A 27,262-nucleotide genomic window follows, 5' to 3' on the forward strand; every position below is an offset into this window, starting at 1 on the left:
AGGCCATCAAAGGTTCCAGATATTCCAACTTGGATATTTGTATCTGGACACATCTAACTATTAATGTACGTATTCAGGGATACTGTTAAATGATATTTCATCCATATTCACTATCAATCATATTTTTTATTGCTACATCGAATACATTTATTAAAAGATATAATTCAAATAAATAAAACTTGGATAGATAGGTAATAAATTATTCCACTGGATACCAAACAAATTCGAAATCTTTAAGTCCAAAAGTCTTTTCTGTTTTTTCATTTGGAGTATCGGGGGAATCCAAACCAAGATTGATAAACTTAAATTTAGGTCTGTATCCATTTTCGTCAGCAACATATGTAACTACTCTGCTAATTCCATCTCTACCGTTGACGAAGTATCCTCCAATTTTACTACCGTCTTTAAGACCCTTTTCATAGTGACCATGGAATCCAACTGTGTATTTGAACTTGTATAGTATATTGGTAACGTCCTTCACCTAGAAATATCACAATAAATTATTGTATAATCTAATTTTGAGTATAAAAATCTAAAATTTGATATATTCGAGCCCTGAATTAGGTGCAATTATGAAAGCTAGAATTGATAAATGTAAAAGACTTTTTTGCATATTTGAATATTTTCTTTTTCTGAATATATGATATGACGAGAATATTGTATATCCGAAAAACACTAACAGAGCTACAGCGACAGGTGCAGCAGGTATGAAATGCCCCTATTTAGACACCGCTCCTCTTCCCTTTGTGTCGAAAACAGCTGCAGTGCTCTTTCGACAGATACTACAATAGCCATAGAGTCAGTATTTAAAGATTTGAGCAAGGACGCACTTTTGCAGCGATGTCTTGGAAGTTGCAAAATAACAACGATTATCTTGACAAACTCCAAAGTCAGTTAAAAGTACTTCAATCGTCGTTTAAATTGCAACAAATGGAGCAGCATGCATTTTGTTTTGTTTTTGACTGAATTGAGATCTGCACAGACCTAAGCGCTAATTGATAAATTACGAATAATCGGAGCGAACGAACAACCTGCGCTTACAACTGAAGAGGGCGGCATCCAACGTAGGCAAGAGCAAAAAGATTAGTTCAACATGCTGAACAAGTGACAGTAAAAGAAGCTAACATTGATTGATAATATTTCCAATTCTTTCAATAATAAGAAATTTGATTATTATTCACAAAATTTTTAGAAAGAAAAACTACAACTATGGTCCACATCTTGTGGAATTTTTCCTTTATGCTACCAGCCTTGTAATGTGACACAGGCACAGACATGATTATAATCAATTCTTCACTGTTATGAACAATATCTGGATTATGAATATATTTTTTTGTGAATCATATTTGAGATACCATGTAGAGAAAGCACTCAATGAATTTGCTTATCGTTTACATCCGTTATATGGTCGAATTTCATATAAAAAATAAATGAAATAGTTCAAACGAGATGTGTTTTAAAAAGTATGAATTGGTACCCATTAACAAGCAAACGACAGCGGCTTGTATTAACATATAAAGGAAGTGACAGTGTACTAAAATGGTCCCAGAACTGCCTCGCCCTGCAAAGAAAACACAAAAATTTAGGAAAAAATTAATTTATTTTTCAACGTAATCTCCTTTTAGTTCCATACACTTTTCTGTCAGCCATGTTCAATAAGTTCGACATCGTTTTTATAATAAGAATCGTCAAGATCCTCAAAATAGTCATTAACTGCCGACATCACCTCTTCATTCTCAGAAAATCTTTGACCACCGAACCATTTTTTTAAGTCTTAGAACATAAAATATTCTGAAAATGCTAAATCTTTCGAATAGGGTGCATGAGGTAGAAATTCGAACTTCAATTCATTAATCTTTGCCATTTATAATATTCGCCGTTTTTTTTCCTTTTCTAAGATAGTCAATGAAAATTGTTCCACACGCATCCCAAAAAACCGACCACATGAGCTGAGCTTGTCTGCAGATAGAACGGTCTTCACCTTCTTTGGAGCAGGTTCTCCCTTGGTTATGAAACAGCGCAAAAATGCCACTTTATTTCTGTCAAACATTGTCAAACACTCGATTTATTCACGACGTTGTTTTTGTTCTATTTAGAGCAAACGCGGCACCCATCTTTCGTATGTCCTAATGTTCACTCAATATGCGATGTACTGCACTTTTGGGAATGTCTAGTATGCCTGCTAGTTCGCGCAATTTCCGTCCACGAACATCCTTTGTGGATTTTCTTCCACATTTCGGGAGTCGTCACCTCATTTGGTCGACCACTGCAATACTGGTCTTCGCTGATCATACGGCTTCGTTTAAACTTTGGCAAATATCAAGTAAATTACAATAAATACGTTGATAAAACAGCTCGTAAAATAAGTATTACGTGTCATATTTAAAATTGCAAATATGAAGCGTTTTATTATGTACTGCAATAAATTAATTATCCTGGAAGAGCGGTGTAAATGACTTTAGAAAAGAGGAAGACTACATGTGAGAATTAGATTTTGTGTAGGATACGTGTAAAGAATCAGTCTTTGTTTACGTTCACCCCATATAAATTACAAAATTGTTCTTATTTTGGAGTAAATGTGAAAATTTTGTTTCACATAAAAATAAAACGCACGTGGTTTTAAATACGGTCATTACAGGATGCAGATTCCCAACGGACCTGCGTAACACACCCATTGAACAGAATGAGTGGAGGGAGATGTGAACTGTCTACTGCTATGCAAGTGAAAACTTTGGTAGACTCTCTATGTGAGTGAGTAACTGCTAAATGCTCACCTCAACTCCTTCAGGTAAACCATCCATCATTCCTGGATATTTATCTTTAATAGGAATATCAAAGGGTTTTTTACCCATAACGTGAATCACGTTATCAGATACAACAACTGGAGGAAGTTTTTGTATTTCTTGTGATTGAAGCAAAGGATTTGGTCCATTTGAGCTGGTAGGTTTAGATGAAAAATCTCCAAATTTATCTAAAATGAAAAACTCAAGTGAATGATTATCAATTCGTTATTAAATGAATAAAAATTATCAATACCTTGTGAAAATCCTGCATTCATTCTTCCTGCGGCCTGGTTAGAGTTTGAGCCTGATCCATATCCGCTATTTCTATTCTGCCCAGTTTCTCCATAAGAAGAACCATCTTCAGGGAGATTTCTATACCCATCAGAGGCTTGTAGATTATCCGAAAACTGTGATTGTTGGTACTTCCCAGTAGTTTGAATTCCAGGACTGTTATAATCACTACCAGAAACTCTGGATACGGGAACATTTCCACCAATACTACCAAACATTTTATCAGATGATGTGAAAACATTTGATGTTGGTACATTTTTCGCTTGTTGTTCAGCAGTACTTCCAAAATATTGTCTTTGCTCATTTTCTGTGTTTTGTTGAGAGTGGCTAATAACAACTGAAGTTTGTATTCTTGTATTGGTATTTTGTTGTTGGCTGTTTAGGGAGAATGAAGCTTGAGTTCCTTTCCCTCCAAAAGAAGGAGCCATACCACCGCTTGATCCTGGTGATAACGCATCTGCGTCAGACGGAAAATCTGAATATCTATTTTGAGTCTGCATTTTTTGACCTTCGACATTTCCAAACCCATCAGATGCATAATCCGAAAATTTGTTTAGTCCTGGAGCATTATTTCCAAATTGCGTTTGTTGATAATTTCCCGTAGCTTTAATTCCAGGTATGTTGTAGTCACTATCGGGAACTCTGGATATGGGAACATTTCCATCATTACCACCAAACACATTATCGGAAGATGTGAAATCATTGGATGTTGAAACAGTTTTCGCTTGTTGTTCAGCAGTACCTCCAAAGTTTTGTCTTCGATATCCGTTTTGCTCAAATGAACTTTGTTTTGCCGTGTTCTTATTTTGTTGTTGGCCATTCAAGGAGAATGAAGGTTGGGTTCTTTTTTCTCCAAAAGAAGGAGCCATATTACCGTTCAATCTTTGGGATAAAGACTCTGCGTTAGACGGAAGATTTTGTTGTTGACCGTTTACGAAGAACGAAGTTGACTTCTCTCCAGGAGAAGAAAACATGTTGCCATTTAATACTTTTTTGAACATCGGCGAAACTTGGGGACTCGTAACTTCTGATGTAGTCCCTCTAAAAGCAGGATTTTGAAAATCGAATTTCAAACCAGGTTTCATAGTGGCAATCAAACCACATCCACCACAAGCAGGTCGGATGGTACTAAGAGTAGTGAAAACATACGGCGCTTTTTGTGTACTAGCTATGGTTTTTTCTGTAACAGTTCGTGGAGATGCTTCTTGTGCTCTTTCGAATTTTTGAGGAGCTGATGTAGCCGTATTAGGTTTAACTGGTTCCGTGCGATCAGTAAGATTAGCTTTCTTAAGGTATTTAGAAGCTTCTGGAGATATAGGACCGAGAGCAGGAGATCCGTCAAGAGCTGAGAAATAAAATAAAAATAAAGTAAATGAACAGCTTGCAATTAGTAGTTATCTATTATTTGAATGTTTTTATTGATATTGTTTTTATTATCATGATACTCACGGGCACTTATCCGTATGTTTTTCATACTTAGAATTTTAAAATCTCCATTTTCATCTGTTGCATAGACAGTAACATGATAAACACCGTCCGCAGTTATGAACCCAAATTCTCCTTGGATGATACCATTTTGATCTGAAATATTAGATATTATTTACTCAAGCGTTACTATTTCAAGGAATATCAAGGGAATCCCAAACATTATAACTTATTACGTACGAAACGTTGATTTTTCTCTACAATAGAAGCCCGAAATCGATATAATCACACCTCTGTGTCGAAATGGATCGACTGAAGCAACGCATTCTGATTAAAGACATGACCCTAAGCCAATTCATCAAGATTTGATAGCCGTGTGTTTGAATTTGGTGAACATACTGGTGGATCACCCACAAATAAAAATGTTACAAAACTTCATGATCTTGTGTTTTAAGTTCAACGTATGATACTATCAAAGAGTTAGAAGTGACGTTTTATTTGGTGAGTGAAAAAGTGTTAATTACTTTTCATCGTCCATAAAAATAACTCTCTCATCCGCAAAATGTATCTGCGTTAGTTGACGACAGCATCTTGGTATCCATGCTAATTGGTTTTGGGTATATTTAGGATACTTTTTCACTATTTCTTGGTGATTAATGTGATACGGTACTTTTCGAAGTATGGTTTTCATGCACTAATCTTTTTACGGATATACCAACTCTGTCTTTTGCTTTTCTTACCAGTCTTTCTATTCTTACTCTGGTAAACATTCTTGGTTTTCCACTTTAAGTTCAGACATGGTATTCTATCTTTAGATTCGGTTATTGCATATTAAAAGCTTCTGCGTGAAATATTTCAGTTTTGAAAAATATGAACTATGTCAAGCTTATAGATCTGTCCAACGAAATTATAAACGCTTTTTCTTATGTCCAGCTCTCAAGAAATTCTAATGCAACTGACATAAAAAAAGAGTTTTGTGTGAATATTTTGCAGAGAACAAATAATATTTTGCTATTTTGATATTGTATTACCAATACTATTGATAAACTATTAACAGTCGAGGTGTGAATAAGCACGATCCGTGAAATAAGAAGTTTGATTCGATGTTGTGATTATAGATCTCTCGAAATAATAAGAAGTGTAGTTTTTGTTATAATTTGTCTTGACCATTATGCCTAAAAACAGTATCATACCGTCCCTGGAAAACCTCGGCACGCTTCACGGATATTTCCATTTGAACAAAGCTTTTATAAACCTTTTATGAAGGGCTTTCATCCGAGCTTATAGAGTTAATATTGATTTTTATACGGGATATTGTTTGATAAAAAGGTTTTGTGATATTATGCCGCCCTATAACAAAGCTTTTGAAAACTTTGTCGACAATAATGCGGACAATATAAGAATAATTAATTGGGAAGGAATGAAATTTTATTTTTGCCTGTTCAAAGAAAAAGACGCTTTATATTCATCAATTATCTTCGTTACGGATAGTATCAGTTATAGACTCATAATTAATCTTTAGACAATTGGAAAGGACTAAAAAATTTCGAATGGATTAGAATTTAATTTTTCTTAAAAAAGGGAGCGTTATCACAGTGGTACACCATATATTTCATAAACTAGTGGAAATCAGTATATGAGAATAGATTGCTAAGACCATATTCTAAATATAAAATCTTTCTTATATAAAATATGTGTACATCGGTGGAGCAGAGAGATAAAAGACGCCAGGAAGTAATGTTCAAAATCAAGAAGAATACAAAAGACATTAAGAAGAAGAGGAAATGCAGAGAGTCAAATTAAGAGAAATAATGAGGAATATCTACAAAATAAAGAAGCCCTAAACAAAAAAAACAGAGAAGACAAAAGGAGAATATAGAAAGAGCTATGCTCTAGATCAGGAGCCTGCAACTTGTTTGTCCTTAAGGGCGCTATACTAAATTTGAAAATCACCGAGGGAGCATATTTTACAGATAATCAACAGGTATAAATAGGCATTAAAAAACATTATAACTTTATTTTGTTGGTGTCATACATGATACTTATAATTCAGTGTGAAACTTGGGTGTCCATATTTTCAACTAATTTCTTATAATTTGGAACATATTTAGAGTTCCCGATTCTTAAACAATTATCTAAATGTGAGTCATTAAGCTTTGTACGATATTTTGATTTCAAATATTTCATATTTGAGAACGAAGACTTGCAATTGTATGTTGTTGCACGATATGAATACATTTTTAGCGCACATTTCCTTAAAATAGGATATTTATTTTCATCGACTAAGTTCCAAAACATTTCATCATTACTATGCGTTTGTAAAATAATTTCGTTTTGCAAGTTTATTATTTCTAATTGTAGGTCTTCGATATTATGAAGCTCGAAATACACTGAAACTATTTCAAGGACATCATCTTCAGTAACATTGAATGGATTTATGAAAAATCTTGGAACGGGTTCTAAAATCTTCAAATCTAGAAGAAAACTCTTCTATTAGCTTATCTATAATTTCTAAATATGATGTAGCAGTAAAATTTTCATTATTCAAATTCAAACTCTCAACAGTATATTTAGTATTTGGGAAATATGATAATGATTTTTTCAATAGATGGTATTTCAAGTGTTTCAGTAACTGAATTTAGAGTCGATTCATCATTAAAACGAATCATGGAGGCACAATTGACAAAAAATAATAAACATACAGTAAGAAATTTCATCAATTCTCTGTTGATCCAAGTAGAATTGAATTTACAAAAAGAAGAATGTGCTGCATGTGTCAATAATTTTTTAATTTTTTGCGAAGACTATTTTATTTATGGAAGTGGGTATGAACTGGACACAAACTTCCTATAATTTTATTTGAAAAACGTGCAATTATCGGAAGATGATTTGTCTTGTAAAACTGTGAACCAGTCTTCTTGTAACAATTGGTTTCAAGGCTAAAGAATTTCTGCAAGTTCTAGCTATGTTTTGAGACCTCCTGAACACGATTATGATGGTTTTTCGAACGTCTGTGGTTTATATATAATATATATATCTGTTTAAGCTACAATTCTTATTTTCGTCTCTCGAGCAATTTCTCTGGGTCCGATTTGGTTCAAAATTAGCATACGTGGCTTTTTTGGCGGCGGATTGATGTTATTAGAGTTTGGTTGAAAACAAATGGTTATTTCGAGGGGTCGCAGTGCAAAAAAAGTGGTTTTTGACCTTTGCTCACCTCTGCAGGTTAAACGAAAAGCGACTGAAAAAGGAAATTTCACATGTTGGTTCAATTAGTTGGGAGATGATTTCCTGTCTAAGGTCGAAACTTTCCATCTCCACCCTTCTCCATTTTATGGTCATTTTTGTTATATTCTCTTACTTTTTGGCCAGAAAAAGTTTAACTAGAGGGTTCGAAACTTCGCATGCAAGTAGGGGTGATGTTGAAGAATTGTCTTTCTCAAGTTCAAAGTTTTCTTCTTCAGTTCTTCTAGCACAAAACGCTCGAAATCATTTTGATCGTTGTAATTGTTGAACTGGACCGCCTCCTATTTAATGAATAATACGTGTATGATCGTTGCTAGGGTGATTTTTTTTACTTCCCATTTTCGAAATTTCTTGTCATTATGACAATTTTTTATTTGTTGTCAATTGGAATTGAACAAGAGGGTTCGAGACTACCGGGTCTATTGAAATTATGAATTTTCATTCGAGAGAGAGAGAGAATTAACTTGTGAAATGAAAAGTTATTGGGGAATAGCAAATTTCCCATATAAAGAAATAAGATTGAGAATTGATATCATTTTCAAAAAATTCATTTTATGGAAAGATTTGTTTGTGTATTAGTTAAATTCTTCATTCGACGAAAAATTCGACTTTCGTGATGGAGCTCTGCTGCTCACGGGTTTTTTTTCATGTAGCGGTTGGAAATTTATAAAATTTACTTTTCATGCTCGAATTTTTACACTACACAACAACTCTGGTGACCCAGTTTTGTTTAATTTATTATAATTAAAACAAACAACGTGTATTTGTTTATAATTTCGGTTATAATAGCCTCCCGTATTGCTCAATGTGACCACTGCGAACGCTTCAGTCGATTTAATTTCCCCTACTATACCTTCCCTCAGAGCGAATGAAACCATCTTCATCGACGGCTAAAAAACTTCAGGTCCACACGCCGGATGGATTTGGTAACTTCTGAGTATGTGTGTGCCATATCCAATAATATAAATGGATATATTCATATCTCACTCAATAAGTTATTGTTTATCTTAACCACTCAGGGCCCTGTCTAACGTTTCACAAGGCTCCAAACTAACCCACACTTCTATACATCAATACTCGAATTGGTGCGGGATATGGAGGGTGATTAAAAATTCTCAACAAACCCAAACCACCATCTGTAACATCAACACCCTAAGCGTAAGACTTCTACTACGGCAATTGCTACTCAGTGTCTTTGGAAGCTTCGCAGAGAAACTGTTTATTTGGGAGAGCAAAATTAGTATCAACTAACTTCATATATATGAAACCAACGCCTATGCTACTATCCAACTATCAACTCTTGCGAGCAGTCATTTCTTAGATACTGCCAATAAAAGTACTGATTAAGCCCCAGCAATATAGACATAATCCTAATTCTGACACGTCCAAATGATCATCAAGCCTGATATGTGATTCGCACTATAGAATCAAGCAGCGCCTTTATCAGAAACACCTTCATCACCCCCTGGATTTCCATTAGACGACCTCTTTTCTCTAAGCTTAAGTGACAACTTACTTTCGAAGCCATCTACATCGATCGTCGAGGTTATTTGCGTTTTTAATTAAATCTACTTCCACTCTCCAAAAGCCGTTTGCTTTCCCCAGATCTATTTTTCGTTTTAATTATTGAGCTCTGTGGTCTTAGCACCCTACGTGTGGAATTTTGATTGACCAATTATACCATCTGAAAAGTCAGAAATTCGTCATAAAAGGCCATTTGGTCTTATTAATTGGTAAGCGCTAGAAAAAATTTCATTAAGGGTTATATTTTTCAAGATCATTAAGAAATTTTAGCACCTCATTCACGAAAACAATAAAAAATTCGTACTACTATGAGATATGTAATAGTGTACAAAGAAATAGGATATGTTTTTAAGATACGAGAATACGTGAAGGTCAAAGTGCATGCATGGGATTTGGGGGATGATATTAACGAGCTTTTGTGATAATTTTATATGGACACAATTTTTTTTAATTATAAATATTGTAGGTACTTAACAAATTAACAAATTACCATGAAAATTAGCTTCTAAAATACATTTATCATAATTTAAGTCTTTCAACTCTTACTTTATATTTATACTGCAATATTCTTAAGTTTTCCCCATTAAGCTTTGTTCATATTAAAGAATTGTGCGTCTTCATTGCCCTGATGTGGTGGATCTTCGGCCTTGATACGATGAACCGGCCCAATGCATGCACGTTACGACAATGGCAACATATTTACTTTTTCTTAATATTAAATTAAACTGACCAAATATTTATATGACTCCCCAATTATCAGCGAATGCTTCTCGATCGCGCATAGGTGGAATTTTTTAATATTTTTCATGAAAGAGGTGCTAAAATTTCTTAATAATCATGAAAAAATTTAAACCATCAATAAATATTTTTCTAATGCTAATCAATTAATGAGACCAAATGAGCTTTTACGACAAATTTCTAACCTTTCAAATGATATAATTGATCAGTCGAAATGGGGTGTTAAGAATACGTAGCCTAATTCCAAGCACGATAGAAGTGATCTGATGCCTACGAAAAGAAACGTCCTCCTAAGAACCATCAGGATCCTAATCCTGGAGAAAAATATTTTCCTATATCAGGTCCGTTGCTGAAATAAAATATAACCTACTGAAAATGTTCCTTGTCTACAAAAAAGAATGCTTCAACTAGTCTTTCGTATGAAGCCATATCAAAATGTTTTCATTGAACTAAACTAAAAATGAAGATCATTAATTTGATATTTTTCAAATAACCCGAATCTTTAAAGTAATTTTTTCTAAATATTTAAAATTTCCATATTAAACATTTGTACGGTGGATAGACAACGAGGATACATGAGAGTGACCGCCATATTTAACCAAAACTCGGCTGATATCGCATTTGTTTGTCTCATATACTCAATTAAAAATTATTTGAAAAGAATTTTTAACTAAAATAATAAATACGAAACCTATTTATTTTGTAACTTAGTTTCGGTTAGTTTGGGTTTGGCAACTCTTGAATGAAACAGTAGTTGCCCTGACATCTGTTGAATCAACGAAATACTAAGCGATAATTTCTGTTACACCGATCTTACCATGAAGTTATTTACATGAAATATAATGTTCTGTAATAAAATTTTCCACATACTTATAAAGTAGCGATCTACAACGTATAGCACTCGACTTCATATAATTTGTAATAGATGGTCGTCAAATCGCTACTTCATTTCATTAATTTTATAAGACCATTTATTATTAGCAAATTGTAATTATCAAGGGTAAACACGTGAGAAATAATATCTTTGATCGTTAAATAAAAAATTAATTGTATAAAAATTTCATTATTATAATTATCAATCGGAAATTAAGTCAGAGCTTGCTGGACCTAATTTTTCACGGTGACTGATACTTCTGCTCTGCCTCTGACGAATTTTCGAATAAGAACAATCATTTATCATTATCATTACACCTATTATGACAAAGTCTGTTTGCAAAACCGTATAACTCGTTAATTTTTTTAAAAAATCGCTGTTTTAAGTATATTAAATGTATGTGCCTGCGAATCAAGCAAGAAAGTGGCAGAGTAGTCTTATTTATATGGAAAAGAAACCAGAAGAATGTTTTATATATACGAGTAGCCCTATTGTAACCTAAATTATTATTTATCTTCAAATGATTTGCACACTTTTGTGTCTGGATGAGTGGCTTTCAGAATCGTTTCTTTTACTCTTTCAGTAATTTTTGACATAGCAAGTAATGGACAAATTGCTCTGTAAAATACTTTCTCTTCGAAAGGTTTTCCTGGTTTATAAATAGATGGGATTTGGGATACTTTCCATTAAAACGGGAAATAACTGGTGTCCAAAAAAGTGCTTCGATTGGTTAACCGCGAAATAATACAAAATAAACCATATTTCATTAAATTTACTTTTGAAATTTTAAATTGATTCAATTAATAAAACAGTACCGAATAATTTTTATTAACAATATTGAAATAAGTGTAATAAGTGACATTTTTCAAACAGTTTCGTGAGAAGTGAACCACAAATTGACAGTTTAAATATCGAATATGAGAATGTAATTGCTTCCATAGCCAAATAAACGACGGTGGAACGTCTTGTTATTACTTAGTAATTTCACAAGTTCTTAATAAATCAAGCAATAATTTTCGTTGTCTTGCAAGTTTGCCTTTAGCAATCCATTGGTGGAACCAGCTTTCATGTACAGACTCATTATATCTATCTTATTTTGCTTAAAACACGTCACAAAGGCATGAGAATTGTCCTTTCAAATACGAAAATGATACATAACTCCATGGCCTTGTGGTGCAAGATCATCGTTTGATATTATCAATCGAAGAAAGTAATTTCTCAAAACACGTGCTACATGATATATGTATACATGTTCAAAAAATGTTTTGTTACTTTGGTAACGATGGATGAGTCGTGGATCCAGGTATTTGAATATTTTTCACATATGAAGCAGTAACTTTAACCAATTTGCTATTATTCTCTTGTCATGTAATCATGATAATAGCGTTAGAATGTATTACCCATTATTGTCTATTTATCGACAAAAATCAGTGAACCAAAATAATGCTCAGTGCATGATCATCCCGTGAACATATCCCGGGCAAAACGGGACGTGACATCGATATTGGTCCCATTAGCCGCGTGGGACGGTCCAGTGTGGTGAGATTGTTTGTATTTGTCTGTTGCGCAAATTTCTTAAACATGTCTGACCAGACTGTTGATGACGTTATTTCCTAAACGGCAAATATTTCGAGAGTATCTTTTTCAAATGTCTACCGAATCGTTCTAGAGTACAGAGCTAATCATTCAGTGGCCGGCCAAAAAAAGTATCTATAAAGAAAAAAAATTGATGATTTTGACAGGAGCGCCATCAGAAGTGAAAAATTGGATAAAGTTCTGAGAGTAGTTAACGAAAATAAGGATTTTCAAAGATCAACATTTTATAATTAATTAAAAGGAATGGTATTTCAAGACATAAACCGAGGAACGAATAGTTGATTAAAAAAGAAAGCGGAAATAATTGTTTGGAGGCGAGGATACATTAGAAAAATTGAGAAATTTCGTGGAGAAAATAGAAAAATTTACTATCTGGATGCAACATGGGTAAACGCTGGAGAAACTAAAGATAACGTTTGAGTGTAATCTTTTATACAATCCACGAGCCAAGCTTTCTTGGATGGACTTTCCACGGGATCAAAAAACCCATCAGGTAGGTAATATTTCAAAAAACTATTTTATAAGCTTTTGGTTAGTGCCACCTGTCTGTGTATGTATGTGTGTAAACATTTTAGCAAACGATGGTTGCGGCAGAGCTTTTAGAAATTGTCGAAGAGCATAAAAAAAAGTATAACTTAAACATTATTGATGAAATGGACAAAAAACAAAATAAAGTCATTTCACAATTACTGCCTTACCATTGTGAGCTCAATATCAATGACTTGATCTGAGTACATGAGAAACAATATGTTACAGCAGAAAATAAAACATTTCAATTTTCCGAAGTTAAAAATATTTTTCACGAAGATTTTCAGATAATTGATTCTGATAATAAGTGGAATAAAGACATTGTCATTGATTTGCAAGTTAAGCCCCTTATATAAATGTTGACGACAATGGAAACTCAATGTTATCTGTTGGGGAATAAGAAAATGTGTTTATTGAGGTTTTTTATTTTAATGTTTCAATTCAGATATTTTTGAATTTTTAAATTAATAAGAGAAAGAAAGAAATACTTAATTGTCAAAAAATTGTTACAATTTGTAAACAAAACAAAACAAAAAACGAACAAAAAAACTAAAGAAAGATACAAATACAATAAAATTTCAAAATACAAAAGAAAACCACAATGAATTACAAATTATAGGTAATAGTAATAGGTAATAATTAGTATATAAGTCCATAGCAAAATTAAGCAAGTTTGCAGCATACCATAAATATCCAATCAACCGTCTAAAAAATGATTTTATAAATACCCAGTTGGAACTTGCCAAGACTTGGAGGGATTACGCTTCATTTCTATTTAGAGATGACATACCAAAACATCCTAGCACTGAAAACTTATCCGGCCCTCCCATTATCCGAAGTAAGGTAGAACACGCCATAAAAGTACCAAAGCTGGGTGAAGCTACTGGACCAGATGACATTCCCACCGAGGCTATAAAGCTGTTCGAAGACGATAACATTAACATGTTGGTAAACCTTTTTAACGACATCTATATCACAGGTCACTCTACTCAACTTTCATAATGATGCCTAAAACATCAAAAGCGGTAAATTGCAAAGATCATCGACTGATTAGTTTAATGAGTCATATGCTCCAGCTATTCCTCCGTATCGTTAACACACTGATGTTCAGTAAGTTAGAAGAACTAAGTGGAGTGACCCAGTTTGGTTTCGAAAGCGGTATGGATATCCGCGAAGCAGTTTTCTGCTTAAATACCCTTGTTCAAAACTGCATTGACCAATTAAAAGACGTTTACATCACATTCATCGACTACGTGAAGGCGATTGATTCGGTCAAGCATGCCAATATGATAAAAACGCGGCAGAGCGCCAATATCGATAGCAGAGATATAAGAATTATTCTCCAGAAAGCACGGTTTAGACTAAATCAGACAATCAACATAGGACAAGACTTCAAAGTTTTGAGAAGGGAACGCCAGGGGTGTATTTTGTCTCCTATGCTGTTCAACCTCTATGTAGAGAATGTCTTTGCTGAGGCTCTTCAAGGCTCTGATTATGGCGTTAAAGTTAATGCTGATTAATATTCTCTATGCGGACAATACGGCAATACTCACGTATTTGAGATGCAATTATTACTGGATAGAATAAATAATATTGGAAAATCATATGGCTTAAGTGCAGAGTAATCCCCATCACCAGTCATTTGTTTGACAACGGTTCTTGAAATTTTGAAATCTTTCCGAAAAGATACCTCTAAATTTGAGAGAAGCATTTTTAGTATGAGATTTTACCAAAAATATTATTAATAATAATTGAATACAGTACAGTCGGTGAATTCTGAATCATACGATGACACGACATAGTATATAGTACCTACTAGATCTGGTCTTAGTTATTCTGGTAGGTGTCTTTATCTGCATGACCATACCAAAACAATCAAAAATTGACTTAAGACATTCTTGACCAGCACACACACTGGAACAATCAATATTGAGATCGCCCACATAGAATAAGTTTGCTTTTTAGAGGTAAGAACTCCAGTAAGGTCAGTAGTTTGTGACTTTATTTCAATATCAAAACCTAAAATGTTAATCTTTTGGGTTTCTTTTTCTTTCTATCACAAAAAGTAAAAGTATCTTAAATGTTAGGGATAAAATGTGACAAAATTTCTCATCAGCAAATAACTGTTTTTGTAGTTTTTAAAGATTTTAATTTTATGCATATTTTAATATTTCTTTAATTCTATTGTTGTACCATCGCACAGCCGTAATTTGAGTCAATCAAGGTGTGTTAAAGTCGAGACTAGTTAAACAAAAAATAAATAGAGTTAGGCAGTTAGAGTGTGTGGTTTAACTTGAAATGATTTCTAAACTTAACAATAACTTTATTCTGTTGCTGCTGTTTTGATTGTTTTTTTTTGTTTGAACTTCGATACTCTTGTCCTCGATGTTGCCAGAATGAGTGCATTTTCTTTTGAATAGTACGATTTCATATGTCTCTAATAAAAATGAAGTGCAAGTATTTGTTCACAACAGAAAGATGATAATTGAATCTTTTGACTGAGTACATAGAATATCTCCTCAAAGTATTAACTAGTTATCATATACAAGCAGCACGATGTTATTGGAATATAATATTTTCAATAATCCATTACTAACCTTTTTTCTCATGTCTATGCTGTTGTCCATCTATAGTAAATCCGAATTCATAAGGCCGACCTTCATCACTGTCTTTTTGGCTTGAAATCACCTCCAAGGTTATTATTATAAACGTGAGAACCTTAAATAAATAAAAATATTAATTTGCATTGCACTAAGAACTTGAAGCAAACAGATTTTTTAATATTTGAGAAGGTCAAAAGTTATTCATAAATTTATAATCAAGTAATATTAAATCATACAAATCGAAGAACGAGCACATCTCTTGGAATGTGTTTAATATTCTTTTATCATGTACAGGGTTGCATTGAAGCATAGAAGTTGAAGAATGTGGTTGATGATTACTTCTCTATCATTTTTGATAACTTTTGTTGACATAAGAGTCTTAATTTATTCTCCCACATTTTTGATTTCACTTTCGGTAAGCTCAGTAGTTTTTTTTTCAAATAGTAAATTTATCGGTTTACAAAATCTTGTGACAAAGGGCGCAGATTATTGCATGAGATCTTGTTATTAGTCTTGAAGGCATTAGACAAACAGCGAACAAAATAGATATTCGTTTATGCGAGTTGTGAGATCACCTTCAGAAAATTTTTTGTTTATACGCGGAGGGCCTTGAGCTGCCATCAAAGCCTCACTTAAAATAAATGGTCACATTGACAATTGTATCCGCCGGACTAAAAATAGTGCTTTAAGCCTATATGAGCCTTTTAACTGGATAATCAACCAAAGACTGGAGGGATAACAAGCTTTTTTCACCTCTTTAATACTTTTGTAAGATATATATCAGCGTTCCGGTTTTTTGCGCCAGATTTAATGAGTATGTAGGAATTCGCGTTAAATTGACAATCCACAAAGAGCGCCAAAGCTTCTTCTAGAGTGAGAATTTTATTAGAAGAGGAGATGGACGCGTGATAGTGTTCTTCAAACTAGTAGTTCAGTAATTAATTCTTCTTTAGAATATTTTTCCAGCAGGGAACAGTTTTTTGTCGTTTTGACTTATGACTGACTTCAGTACTAGATTTTGACTGTCTTCCTTTTTTAAAATTAGGTTCTTCGTTAGTTTACACATTTCTAGGATCGGTAATAATAAAATGTTTTTTGAACGGTTACATTTTTTCAATTTTTTCCAATATCTTACTTGTGAAATTTTTAATACTATAACAACTTCTTCTTTACTTGAGTCTAGTTCTTTTAGAAAATAGTTACTGCTTGATTTTTTTCTTTGATTTCATATGCATGGTGCCAAACTTCAAAAACTTTATTTTTGATAGGGATATGATTCCTTAAATAAAATCAAGAAATGAACATCTCGCGCATTTCCGCACAAAAATATAAACTAAAACGAAAGAAAATAAAGTAAACCAAATAGTAGGGCTAAGGCCAGGTTTCTTCACTTCCTAATAAAGTCCCTACTAACTATTATTTACCGAATAACTAAAAATATGTTGTTTCATCTTCTAATAAAGTAAACCTCCTATTTAATCAAGGTATTTGCCAAATAAGCAATTAGGCGGTCACAAGTGTCAATTACAGAGTTTAGTAGAAACTTAAAATACATCAAAAGTGGTTTGTTTGTTTATTATATGTACCAATATTTGATTAGAAAATATTCGTCATACAAATAATTAAATACTTAATATGGATGCTTCTCAATATTTAGAAGATTTGTTTGATAAAGAGTTGATTGAGGAAGTACAGAAAATTTCAGAACAAGCTTATTCCGTTCGTTCATTAGAATTTTTGTACGATGATGAAATTTTTTTTTCCTTTCCTATCAATTATTTTCGATATAAACCATAATTTTCAGACCAACACATATTTCTCCAACTAGCGACTACTTCAGCATTAACCTTAACAAAACATTTATTAGACAACTAAAAGTTCCTACTAAAGTTAAGTGGCTAATAATTATTTGGCACTTTATTAGAACGTGAAGAAACCGGCCCTTAGACCCTTAACGCCGGACACTTGTACCATCTCGATAACTAATAACACGTACGATTCAAAAACAAGTCGCAGAGGGACTTCGTAGTAATAAGGGACGAAACGCGATAAGCCAGTGGCACACCGGACAAAGGTGGGAGTGACTGGTTACTGTTTTTGGAGATAAGCTGTGTCACGTAATATTCAGGTAAAGCCCTCCTCACACGGGTCGACTCATTTGCAATTCGAGTTGTCAACGGGAGTCGCGCGGAACCTTGTCTGTGTTTCACAGTGGGAGTCCTCACACGGGCCAGTTGTTAACTCAAATCCAGTTGGCAAATTTTTTTCCGCCATTTTTCGTATTTCCTAGGAGGAGAATAAATGATATACTTTTGATCAATGCACCCGCTGAAAGTGTGGGTGTGGCCCAGCCAAAAGGTTGAATGGATAACGATTTCTTTCTACGCTGGTTGTAGCTTTTTGTAAAACACTCACACCCAACTAAAGATATATATATATATATATATATATATATATATATATATATATATATATATATATATAAATCATGTTTTGGGAAAATTTTGTTGAAAGCTGTAGTTTTTAAAAATTAATTAAATTTGAATATTTTTTTTATAAAGCACTTATCTTAATTTACTTAGAAAAAAATTAATTCAAAAATATGGAAAATGCCAAGATCAGGATACATGTTCGAGCTTTACAAATAAAATATCAAGTGTGTCTATAATATGCCGACAAAAAAATAATACGAATTTTTTCATGGCCTATTCAATATCTCTCTTGTACTTTGTGGATCATAGTAAGGGTTCTAACTACGGATATACACAGAGATATTTGCAGTATTGCACATTTTAATTTTTGATTTGCTACATTATAAAAAAGCCACAATGTGCGACGTTCGGAAACTGTGATCTAGATAAGGATCCGCAATCAGCTGATAGCGGAAATTATAACCCGGGATAGGATCCCGGGGTATAATTTCCAAAAACTCCTTATGTTTCAATATATCTATGTAAATACTCATATTTTGTCCATTTATTGACTGCTAAAAATAAAACTCTATCCCTTTTGACACCTGGTAACTGTATTGTTTGTATTTATTCACGAGTTTATGCTAAACAACCGGATTCAACTTATTGCGAAACTACTACTTTACGACGAAATGCTTATGAATAATAACCATTGTATAAAAGGTACGGCGATAGATAAATCAATTTTAATACATCACTTAGTAATGTAAAAAGCATGATTCTATTATTATTTTACGCATACTGTGCAAATACAATTATCCAAATACCGAATTAAATATGTTTCAATAGGAAAATAAATACGAATGGTTCATTGAAGAATTCCCTAATTGGAATGTGAAATTCATACATTGATCATTCATTCATTATTTCAAATGATTGAATTAAATGACGAAAATATTTATATCCAGCTTACATATTGTTGATAAACACATTTTTTTAATATAAATTTAATTTAATAAATACAGTTACCACCACGAACAACACTTTATCTAAAGACGTTTTCACGTAATCGAATTAAAAATGTCAATTATATTAGTTGATAAAGTGCCATCCCAGGTAACACGGTTTCACGAATTTTCAGCATGACAACATGATTTGTGTGCAGGGGCGTTGTCCTGCAAAAACCAAACAACTTTGGATAGCTTTCCGCGTCTTTTCTCTTTAATTTTTTCCAGTAGAGTGGTCAGCAAATGTCGAATAGTAACCTCAACTTATTGTTCTACACTTATCCAAAAAATAAATCGTGATTACTCCATGGCAATCCCAAAAAACTGAAATAAGAACTTCTCCAGTATATTCTTGGAGACTTCTTAGGTCTCGGAGAACCAGAGTGTCGCCATTCCATCGATTGTTGCTTTGTTTCTGGATCGTAGAAATCTACCCAAGTCTCATCCATAGTAACAATTCGGTTTAAGAAGTCTACATCGTTTTCAAATCGAGCACAGATCGAACGCGATGCTTCTACCCTTTGCACGCTTTTGGTCAACATTCAAACATTTTGCAACAATTTTTCTCATGTCCAAATTGACGTGAACTGTATGATGAACGCGTTCGTATGAAATATTTAGTGCTTCAGATATCCATTTTAGCCCAATTCGACGGTTTGATCAAATCATGTCATGAACTGCATTGATATTTTCGGGGACTGACACAGAAACTGGCCCTCCCGATCGGTCATCATCTTTAATGGAAAATTTACTTCTTTTGAAGCTTTCAGTCCAATTTTTCACAGTCGCATACGAAGGACATTGATCACCAAGGATATTAAGCATACCTTGGTAAATCTGCTTACCTCTTAACCCTTTTAAATACAGGTACTTGATGATGGCTGGATACTCCAATTTTCGATTTTCACAATTTCGGTGGACATCTTTTTTCTTTTAATTTATTGCGTAACTCTGGTTTACTTTTTTGACGTCAAACTTTACACTGACACTTCTAATAAGTTATTGTTCGTTGCTATGGTATCGCAATATTTTGTTTATGCATGGAACTGATCTAGGCTAACTAGATATCAATTCATCTGGAACGAAAAGAATTTAACCTGCCTGGGGTGAGTGTGAGCAGGTATTCGTGCGGGAGGTCTCGAGGGTCCGTACTTCTCTTAGGATTACCGGACGGGCCAAAGTTATCTGGAAAAGCTCGAAGATTTACGTGGACAAATGGACATCGATCCAATAGTCGTGAACATCCGTAATTTCGTGCAGGATGGAACTTCGCCACACTACGCGTTATATGTGAGGAAGTACCTTAATGTTCATTTTGGAGAATGGATAGACAGACTAGAATTCGTTGATTGGCCGGCACTCAGGTCATGTGATCTGACTCCGTGTAATTTGTTTCTGTAGGGCCTTCTCAAGGACCGCATTTCAGCAAGAGAATCACGCACCTGTCTCTCCGTGGAGAAACGCTGCCGTAAATACATTGATCAAGACGGGCATCAATTTGAACACTTACAGTAACCCTTTTTCAAATCCCTTTTGTAAATTGAATTTATTTTGACGCTGCATTTTTTTTTTTAACACAATTTTGTTACCGTCCTCTGTATGATAAGGTTTGAGTGATCGAATCCTCAAATAATGTTTCAACAAAAAGGTGTGTAAAATAGATTTTTGAATGTGCTAATCAAATTAATTTCACAATCTTAAAACTTCCTAAAGTAGTCACGAGAATAAACAAACAAATGAGTCGATTATATTTTTATAGATTAGATTTAACCTTCAATCGATACATCACTGATTTTACAGCGATAACTAATTGGAATCAATATGCATAGTTTCCATTAAATAACAATAAAAGCGGTAGACTGAAAAGTAATAAAGTATAGTTTTTTCTGTTAAATATATAAGCAAGTACCATACTACATTATGTTGAATATCTGCTCTTGATTCGAAGACTTATATCTGTATAACATTGACCATATCATCATTGTTCGACTTAAGACATCTTTCCCAGTTGCAGTAGATCCCTGGACTCAGAGGCGACGAAATTTCCAATGACATATCCTATCTAGGAGACACTCAACCACCGATAGAATCCTAAACTTTAATGGGACTCCCCTACCCGGTTAAGGGGCGCTAAAGGATTAATGTACTCTTTACAACATGTAAACTAGGCGCCAAGACCGAAGGGTCATTTTAATCCTATGTGTATTTTGGGCGCTAACCGACTGAAGTACATGATTTATGAAATACAGTTATTTATTAAATCACCGACATTTATAATAAGATATATTTTTGTATTTTTAGATTTTCCTATAAGAGAAATGACCTATTATCACTTAAGGTCTGAAAAAATTTACCGTTAGAGGGGGCTACTTTGCACTTTTTTTAAATGAAAAATCTGTCCTTAATAAAGTTTCCTCACAACATTTTTGTAACACTTTACAGAATAAAGTAAATTTTATATTTCTTTATATTTTTATTTGGTACTTAAGTACATATTACATATAAAATAAGAGATTTACATAACCTAACCTAACCTAACCTAACCTAACCTAACCTAACCTAACCTAACCTAACCTAACCTAACCTAACCTAACCTAACCTAACCTAACCTAACCTAACCTAACCTAACCTAACCTATTTAAAAATCTATCAACTTTCCCTCTATTGAGTTATTTTATGACTCGACTTACCTGCACTTCTTAGCGCCGAAAATACATGACGGATTATCTACCCTTCTTGTTCAGACAGGTAAAGAAGGATGGTTAGCGCCCAAATTACACCCGCCGCGGTTAAGCTATGGTTATATGAAGGAAGGCAGACTCTAGTAGAACCCTGATTCATAGGCGATACCACCACTCCTGACTCTCAGTTTTTCAAAACAGAGGAAATACGATATTAAGTTTTGAGACACACATAAAAACAAATATTTATCATTGGATGGCAAACAAGGACTATACGGCGGACCCATCAATTCGAAGTTTTGATTGCTCATAAACGTTTTTGTTTAAACTGTTGCAGTGGACAATGATTTGCATCCTGCGATTGGTTCTTTGATTTCGAGTTCTATGATTCGTCGCCTGTCACGATCTTATCGATGTCTTTTTGGAGCACCGCGATTGATTTTGTTCAGAATTTTGCACCTATCGACACAAGCATTTTTATGAGCGTCAGTCCAATTATGCGGTATCCAACGGGAACAAATCTTTTTGACAGCCAAGAGTTCATGCAATATTAAATGTATGCTAGTAGAACTAATGCCAAAGTATGTCTCAAACTCACGGTGTCATATGACGTCCTGGACGATCAGTTTACGCTCAGCATCGATGTTTTCTGGCATTCGGAAAACCACTAAAAGTCTAAGCAAGTTTTTTGGCTCACTTCTGTTGGTTTAATATACGTCAAAAGTAGTAGAAAATCATCGCGATTTAATTCCATTTTTCCGCCAAAATGAATGTTTCAAATATATACGATCCACATCCTCGAAAATATTATGAACACACGTAGGTAGATCCTAGGGTTTATCGTTGAGGCCGATTACGCCTGGGAAGCTCTCTAATTCTGGAGAGCCTCGATGAGCTAGGACGAAACGATCAAGGGGACTATGAAAAGATTACCCAAGTAATTAGAACAGCTGAGTTCTGCATTGTTTCTGGAATAATAGTGATAACACTATGTTTCTATCAAATGGGAATACCCTATTACAATATATGCGTAAACACACTGATTATTAAGGTAGTATTAAGTATTAAGGTATAGTTTAACTTTAGTCTCTGAAGACGATAAGTTGATTATCGAAATGCGCGGTAGACAGTATAATTCTGAATTTTGTTGTAGTGATAGCAGCAAATAGTGTGTTCAGTGTAAAAATCACGAATGGTTATGGAATTTCCAAATTATCAGCTTTCCATGTCTGACTATCAAAAATACTGTCTTTTTAGCTGTAAATTTCAATATGCTCGTGTCGTTATTATTAAATTCAAACTTAGTTCCTAGTAAACGACAATCATAACATAACCAACGATTCTAGAAATTTCAGTTCATCCATAACTTATGTTTCAAACATTCTAATACAGTAAGCTTAAGTTGAAATCGTTAAAGATTTCTTCTGGCCCAATAATTTGTCTTTGCCTATATGGGAAGATGCACGTATTTATTTTTTGGATTTATTTGTTATCTTGGTGTTTGATAATTTCTGTCGCCATGTTTTCGTGTTACGAAAACGCTTATTTGAGCTTTTCAAAAAATAGAAGATACATTTTTTGATCAAAATCGATGAATTTTTTTAAAAAATAGACCAATTCTTGTGACATGAAACTTCTTGTTGGAAATTAAAGAAGTGAGCAGCAAGTGAGATTTGAAAAAGACAACTGGTTTAGGAAAAGCAGCACTTCATGTTGTTTAGCTTTCAGATTCAACAATATGATTCGAATTAAGATGTTACAGATTAGAACAGTTACATGTATGAATTATGTGTCGTAGAATAAATAGAATAAATCAAGCCAAAAATTAGGTGGACCAGATTTCAGATAATAGTGTAGAATTATTTATTCTTTCATACCACATAGACATACGTAATCATCCATTGAAAATTCGTGATGTTCGAATGTCTAATTTCGAAAATATACTTAAACATAACTTCAGATTTCGCCACTTTGAAGGCTTATAACTAAGAAACAAGGGATTGTATGAGAATTTTTTTCTTGTCTACCATATCTAATTATCTATAAAACTATTCCTACAAACTAAAATTAATGATAAATACAATTTTATTAATCCTGACTAATGAGTTCATACACGAACAGTTAAGGTGGTACTAAATGGAGGATCAAAGAACATAGAGGTACAGGTAGACATGGTTTAGAATCTAATTTATCACATGGCGACATCAGCTGAAAAAAGAAAATAAAGATTGTTTTAAATCTACGTTGAACTCTGTATTGGCCCATTTTTCTCCGAAGTTTGATTGATTACTTTGTTTTAAAATGAAGTAATTTGAAATATGAAAGTGTTTTGATTCCAAAAAAAAAGTTTATTCCGTAATTTGTCTCAAACATTTCAAGTGTAGATTTGCGGTATATCAAAAAAAACCACTAATGTAATATGTAGCTGTGAAGATGTTAATATATAAATATGTTCAATAACACATTTAAATGTTCTTTATTTTAGGTCTCTTCTGTTTTAAAATTAGTTTTTTAATAATTTTAAAACAGAAGAGACCTAAAATCAAGAACATCATATGAAACTATTCTCAATAAAATGATTTTGAGCAACTTTTGTGTATTTTTATCTACGTACGATGTGGAGGAGCCAAATTGAGTAAATTTGTTAAAAAGTAAATGAGGGCGTGTTGGGAAAAGTGCTTGAGCACGATTTGTATTTTTAAATGCGATTTTTTTCAAAAAATATTATACATGGTGTGTCATGTGACAATGGATGATATCAACTTCCTTATTTTAAACACAAAACACTAAATATTATATATTTTTTGGATTCTATAGACAATTCTAGACATAATTCATTCAAAAATTGACAATTAAAAAGTTTATTTCACTTCACAAACTTCCTATTTAGCTCTTTAGAATCCATAGAACTAGAAGATGATTTCGATTGGAGATTTAATCAGAAGATGTTTTCTAATGAGAGCATATTTATACAATTATCAAAATTGCCGCAGTTGATCTAAAAAGAATCTTTACCGGATGAGACAAGAAAATATCGTCGCCCCAAAATTACATGGTTGTATGTCACATTTTATGAAAAATTTAGTTATCAATGTAACAAGGTTCCATGTTTCATAAGCTTTCTTCTGCTACTCTCACATAGATGATAGCTCGTATACAAACCTCTAAAATAACAAAATTACAAAGTTGTATGTTTTCAAACATTACGATTGGGTTACCAGAGTTGTAATTTAAACATACAACTCTCAAGTTCTTAAGATAGAGTTTTGAAGATAATTTTTTTGGTGTATGTTATAAAAAACAACTATGTAATATTCACTCAGGTAGTTATGTCAAAACGTTTCATGTGTTGATGTGAGGAAGAAATTGGAAAATTAAATTAAAATTAAAGAAAAAGAAGGTACAGTTTCTGAAGATGGAAGAAAAGAATATAAATTCCACATAACCGAAAAAGATAGCATGAGGAATGAACGAAAAACGATAGAGAAGGAGAAACAGCTGTTTTGTGTTTTGATCTACAGAACGTCCTCACGTGTTCAAAAGCTGATATTATAAATTTGTTTTATAAGAGTAAACTAAACGTTTATAATATGACGGCCCATTTATAAATAGGGAAAAAAGTATATTGCGCAGTATTGGTATGGCCAAAGACTTTACAAGGAAGAGCTAGGAATGACATTGCAAGTTCATTTTATAGAATTCTAAATAAAGTCTTCACTTATCATCTTGAAATAACAAAGTTAGTGGTTTGGAGTGATAGTTGCGTACCACAGAATGGAAACAGTTTTATCAGTTACGCAGTTGCTCAGATCATACAAACATACAAAAATGTGGTAAAAGTTACAATGAAATTTGTCGGTCATTCTTGCGTACAAGAAGTAGACGCAGTACACAGCTGCATAGAAAAGAGTTTACGGAAAATGGAATATTTTTCTCCAATTTCACTAGTACTTTGTTTACTGAAAGTAAATATACGTAGTTCTTATCGTGTTATGCAGATGTAACCAGTGGACTTCCAAGCAGGTGCACGTGGAATTATAGCTTAGTACCATATTCTAAAGTTTGCATGCTCCAATTTAACAAGATCATGCCATAGTAAAATATAAAACAAGATTAGACCGTTGCACACGTTCGATATACCTTGAGTAAAAAGACCGAAATTACACAGAGACCCGAGGGGTCAATGAAGCTAGAAAAATTAAAAAATACCGAGGTATCTCTAGCTAAAAATAAAATAGATACTTTGCGCAGCATGATAAAATGGATGCTAGCTGAGGATGGACAATATTATGACACCATTATTTGTTCAACTGCTACAGCAAATGAAGAAAAAAAAATAACAATTTTATAGTATTCTGTTGTTACTCAATTAATTGTCTTATAGGAACCACGTTTATGTGTAAAAAATAAAGAGTAAAATTTATTTTGAAAATATTTTACAAGGGTTTTCGAATTTTTCTTATTCACTTTAAATGTACTCGTACGTAAGCTATTTTTTAGTTTATAGTTTTTTTACATTGATAAAGTAATAAATACTTTTAATTTTTAGTAAGTAAAGTGTTTTTTGTGTTGTTGTTCAAAGTTGTATGAAACATTTATAAAATATAAACACACTATACAAGAATATCAAAGTTGTTGGTTTTCAACAAAATATTATTTATTTCAAGCAACGAGAATACTTATAGAAAAGTTTTACTTTAGTTCATCATGAAATACTAAACCAATACTAAAACTAATTAGAGTATAATCATTTTATGACTTATACCTACAGTTTTGTGAGTTGCTGTATTTTAAATCTGCTTTTTCACGAATCTACAATAATATTACTTAGAACCCTGTAATTTTGGGGCGACGATATGTAACATCATGAAAAGTTAATGTTTGTGCAGAAATTACTGAAAATCATATCGTAGTTCCCTTTTCCATTGATAGTAACTTAAACAATTATTAAAAAAAAACTATTTTTAAAACAGAAGAGACCGAAAATCAAGAACATTTAGATGCATTAATATATCAAAAGATCTAAGAAATAAGAAACTAAAGAAATTAATACCTTTAATTATTTTGTTTAATATATTTCCTTGGAAGAAGCTCAACCTTCTTAAATTATTGTAGTTATCGTTTGTTATACGATACGATTTTAATAACTTGAGCACGAATTCCTCATGAGAACGACCTTATGAATAAAATTATTCACAATATAAATTTTTTCGCGATAGTTAGATCGAAGTAAATGATCACAACAACTATCCACTAATCATCCTTTCATTGATTATTACCTCATCCCATTAACATTCACTGGGTTGTTTGCACATGCAAATACAATAACACTATATATTCTAGGCCAAGAGTATATTATATATTTATAGTAATTCTTCTTTTAATAAAAAAATATTGTCATCACTTACCTTTCTACTGAGCATCTTCACGTAGAGCAATAAACACACAAAAATGACAAAAAAAACTGTTTCACTTGTCACGCGGTACCGATTTTCCAAAAATTTTTTTTAGAATGGATGACAGTAGTCAGTAAGCCATTCTTTCTATCTATCTAC

The 27,262-nt window shown here is 33.1% G+C and overlaps 1 protein-coding gene across 1 annotated transcript; it reads right to left on the reverse strand.

Moving 5' to 3' along the window:
• Positions 1–106: 106 nt before the first annotated feature.
• On the reverse strand, positions 107–27,262 carry LOC130891118 (uncharacterized). The gene is made up of 6 exons (XM_057795682.1): positions 27,116–27,262; positions 15,603–15,723; positions 4,524–4,655; positions 3,037–4,419; positions 2,775–2,971; positions 107–481 (listed from the first exon to the last, which is right to left on the reverse strand). The coding sequence occupies exons 1-6, from the start codon at positions 27,128–27,130 to the stop codon at positions 200–202; spliced, it is 2,130 nt and encodes a 709-aa protein (XP_057651665.1). The 5' UTR covers positions 27,131–27,262; the 3' UTR covers positions 107–199.

This window comes from Diorhabda carinulata, chromosome 3, assembly GCF_026250575.1.
Source record: "Diorhabda carinulata isolate Delta chromosome 3, icDioCari1.1, whole genome shotgun sequence".
In the NCBI taxonomy this organism is placed as follows: Eukaryota; Metazoa; Arthropoda; class Insecta; order Coleoptera; family Chrysomelidae; genus Diorhabda; species Diorhabda carinulata.

Coding starts and splice junctions, on each gene's coding strand:
- LOC130891118 (XM_057795682.1), bottom strand. Junction 4,420..4,523: donor AAACATACGGATAAGTGCCC/GTGAGTATCATG, acceptor TTTATTTCTCAG/CTCTTGACGGATCTCCTGCT. Junction 2,972..3,036: donor GAATGCAGGATTTTCACAAG/GTATTGATAATT, acceptor TTTTCATTTTAG/ATAAATTTGGAGATTTTTCA.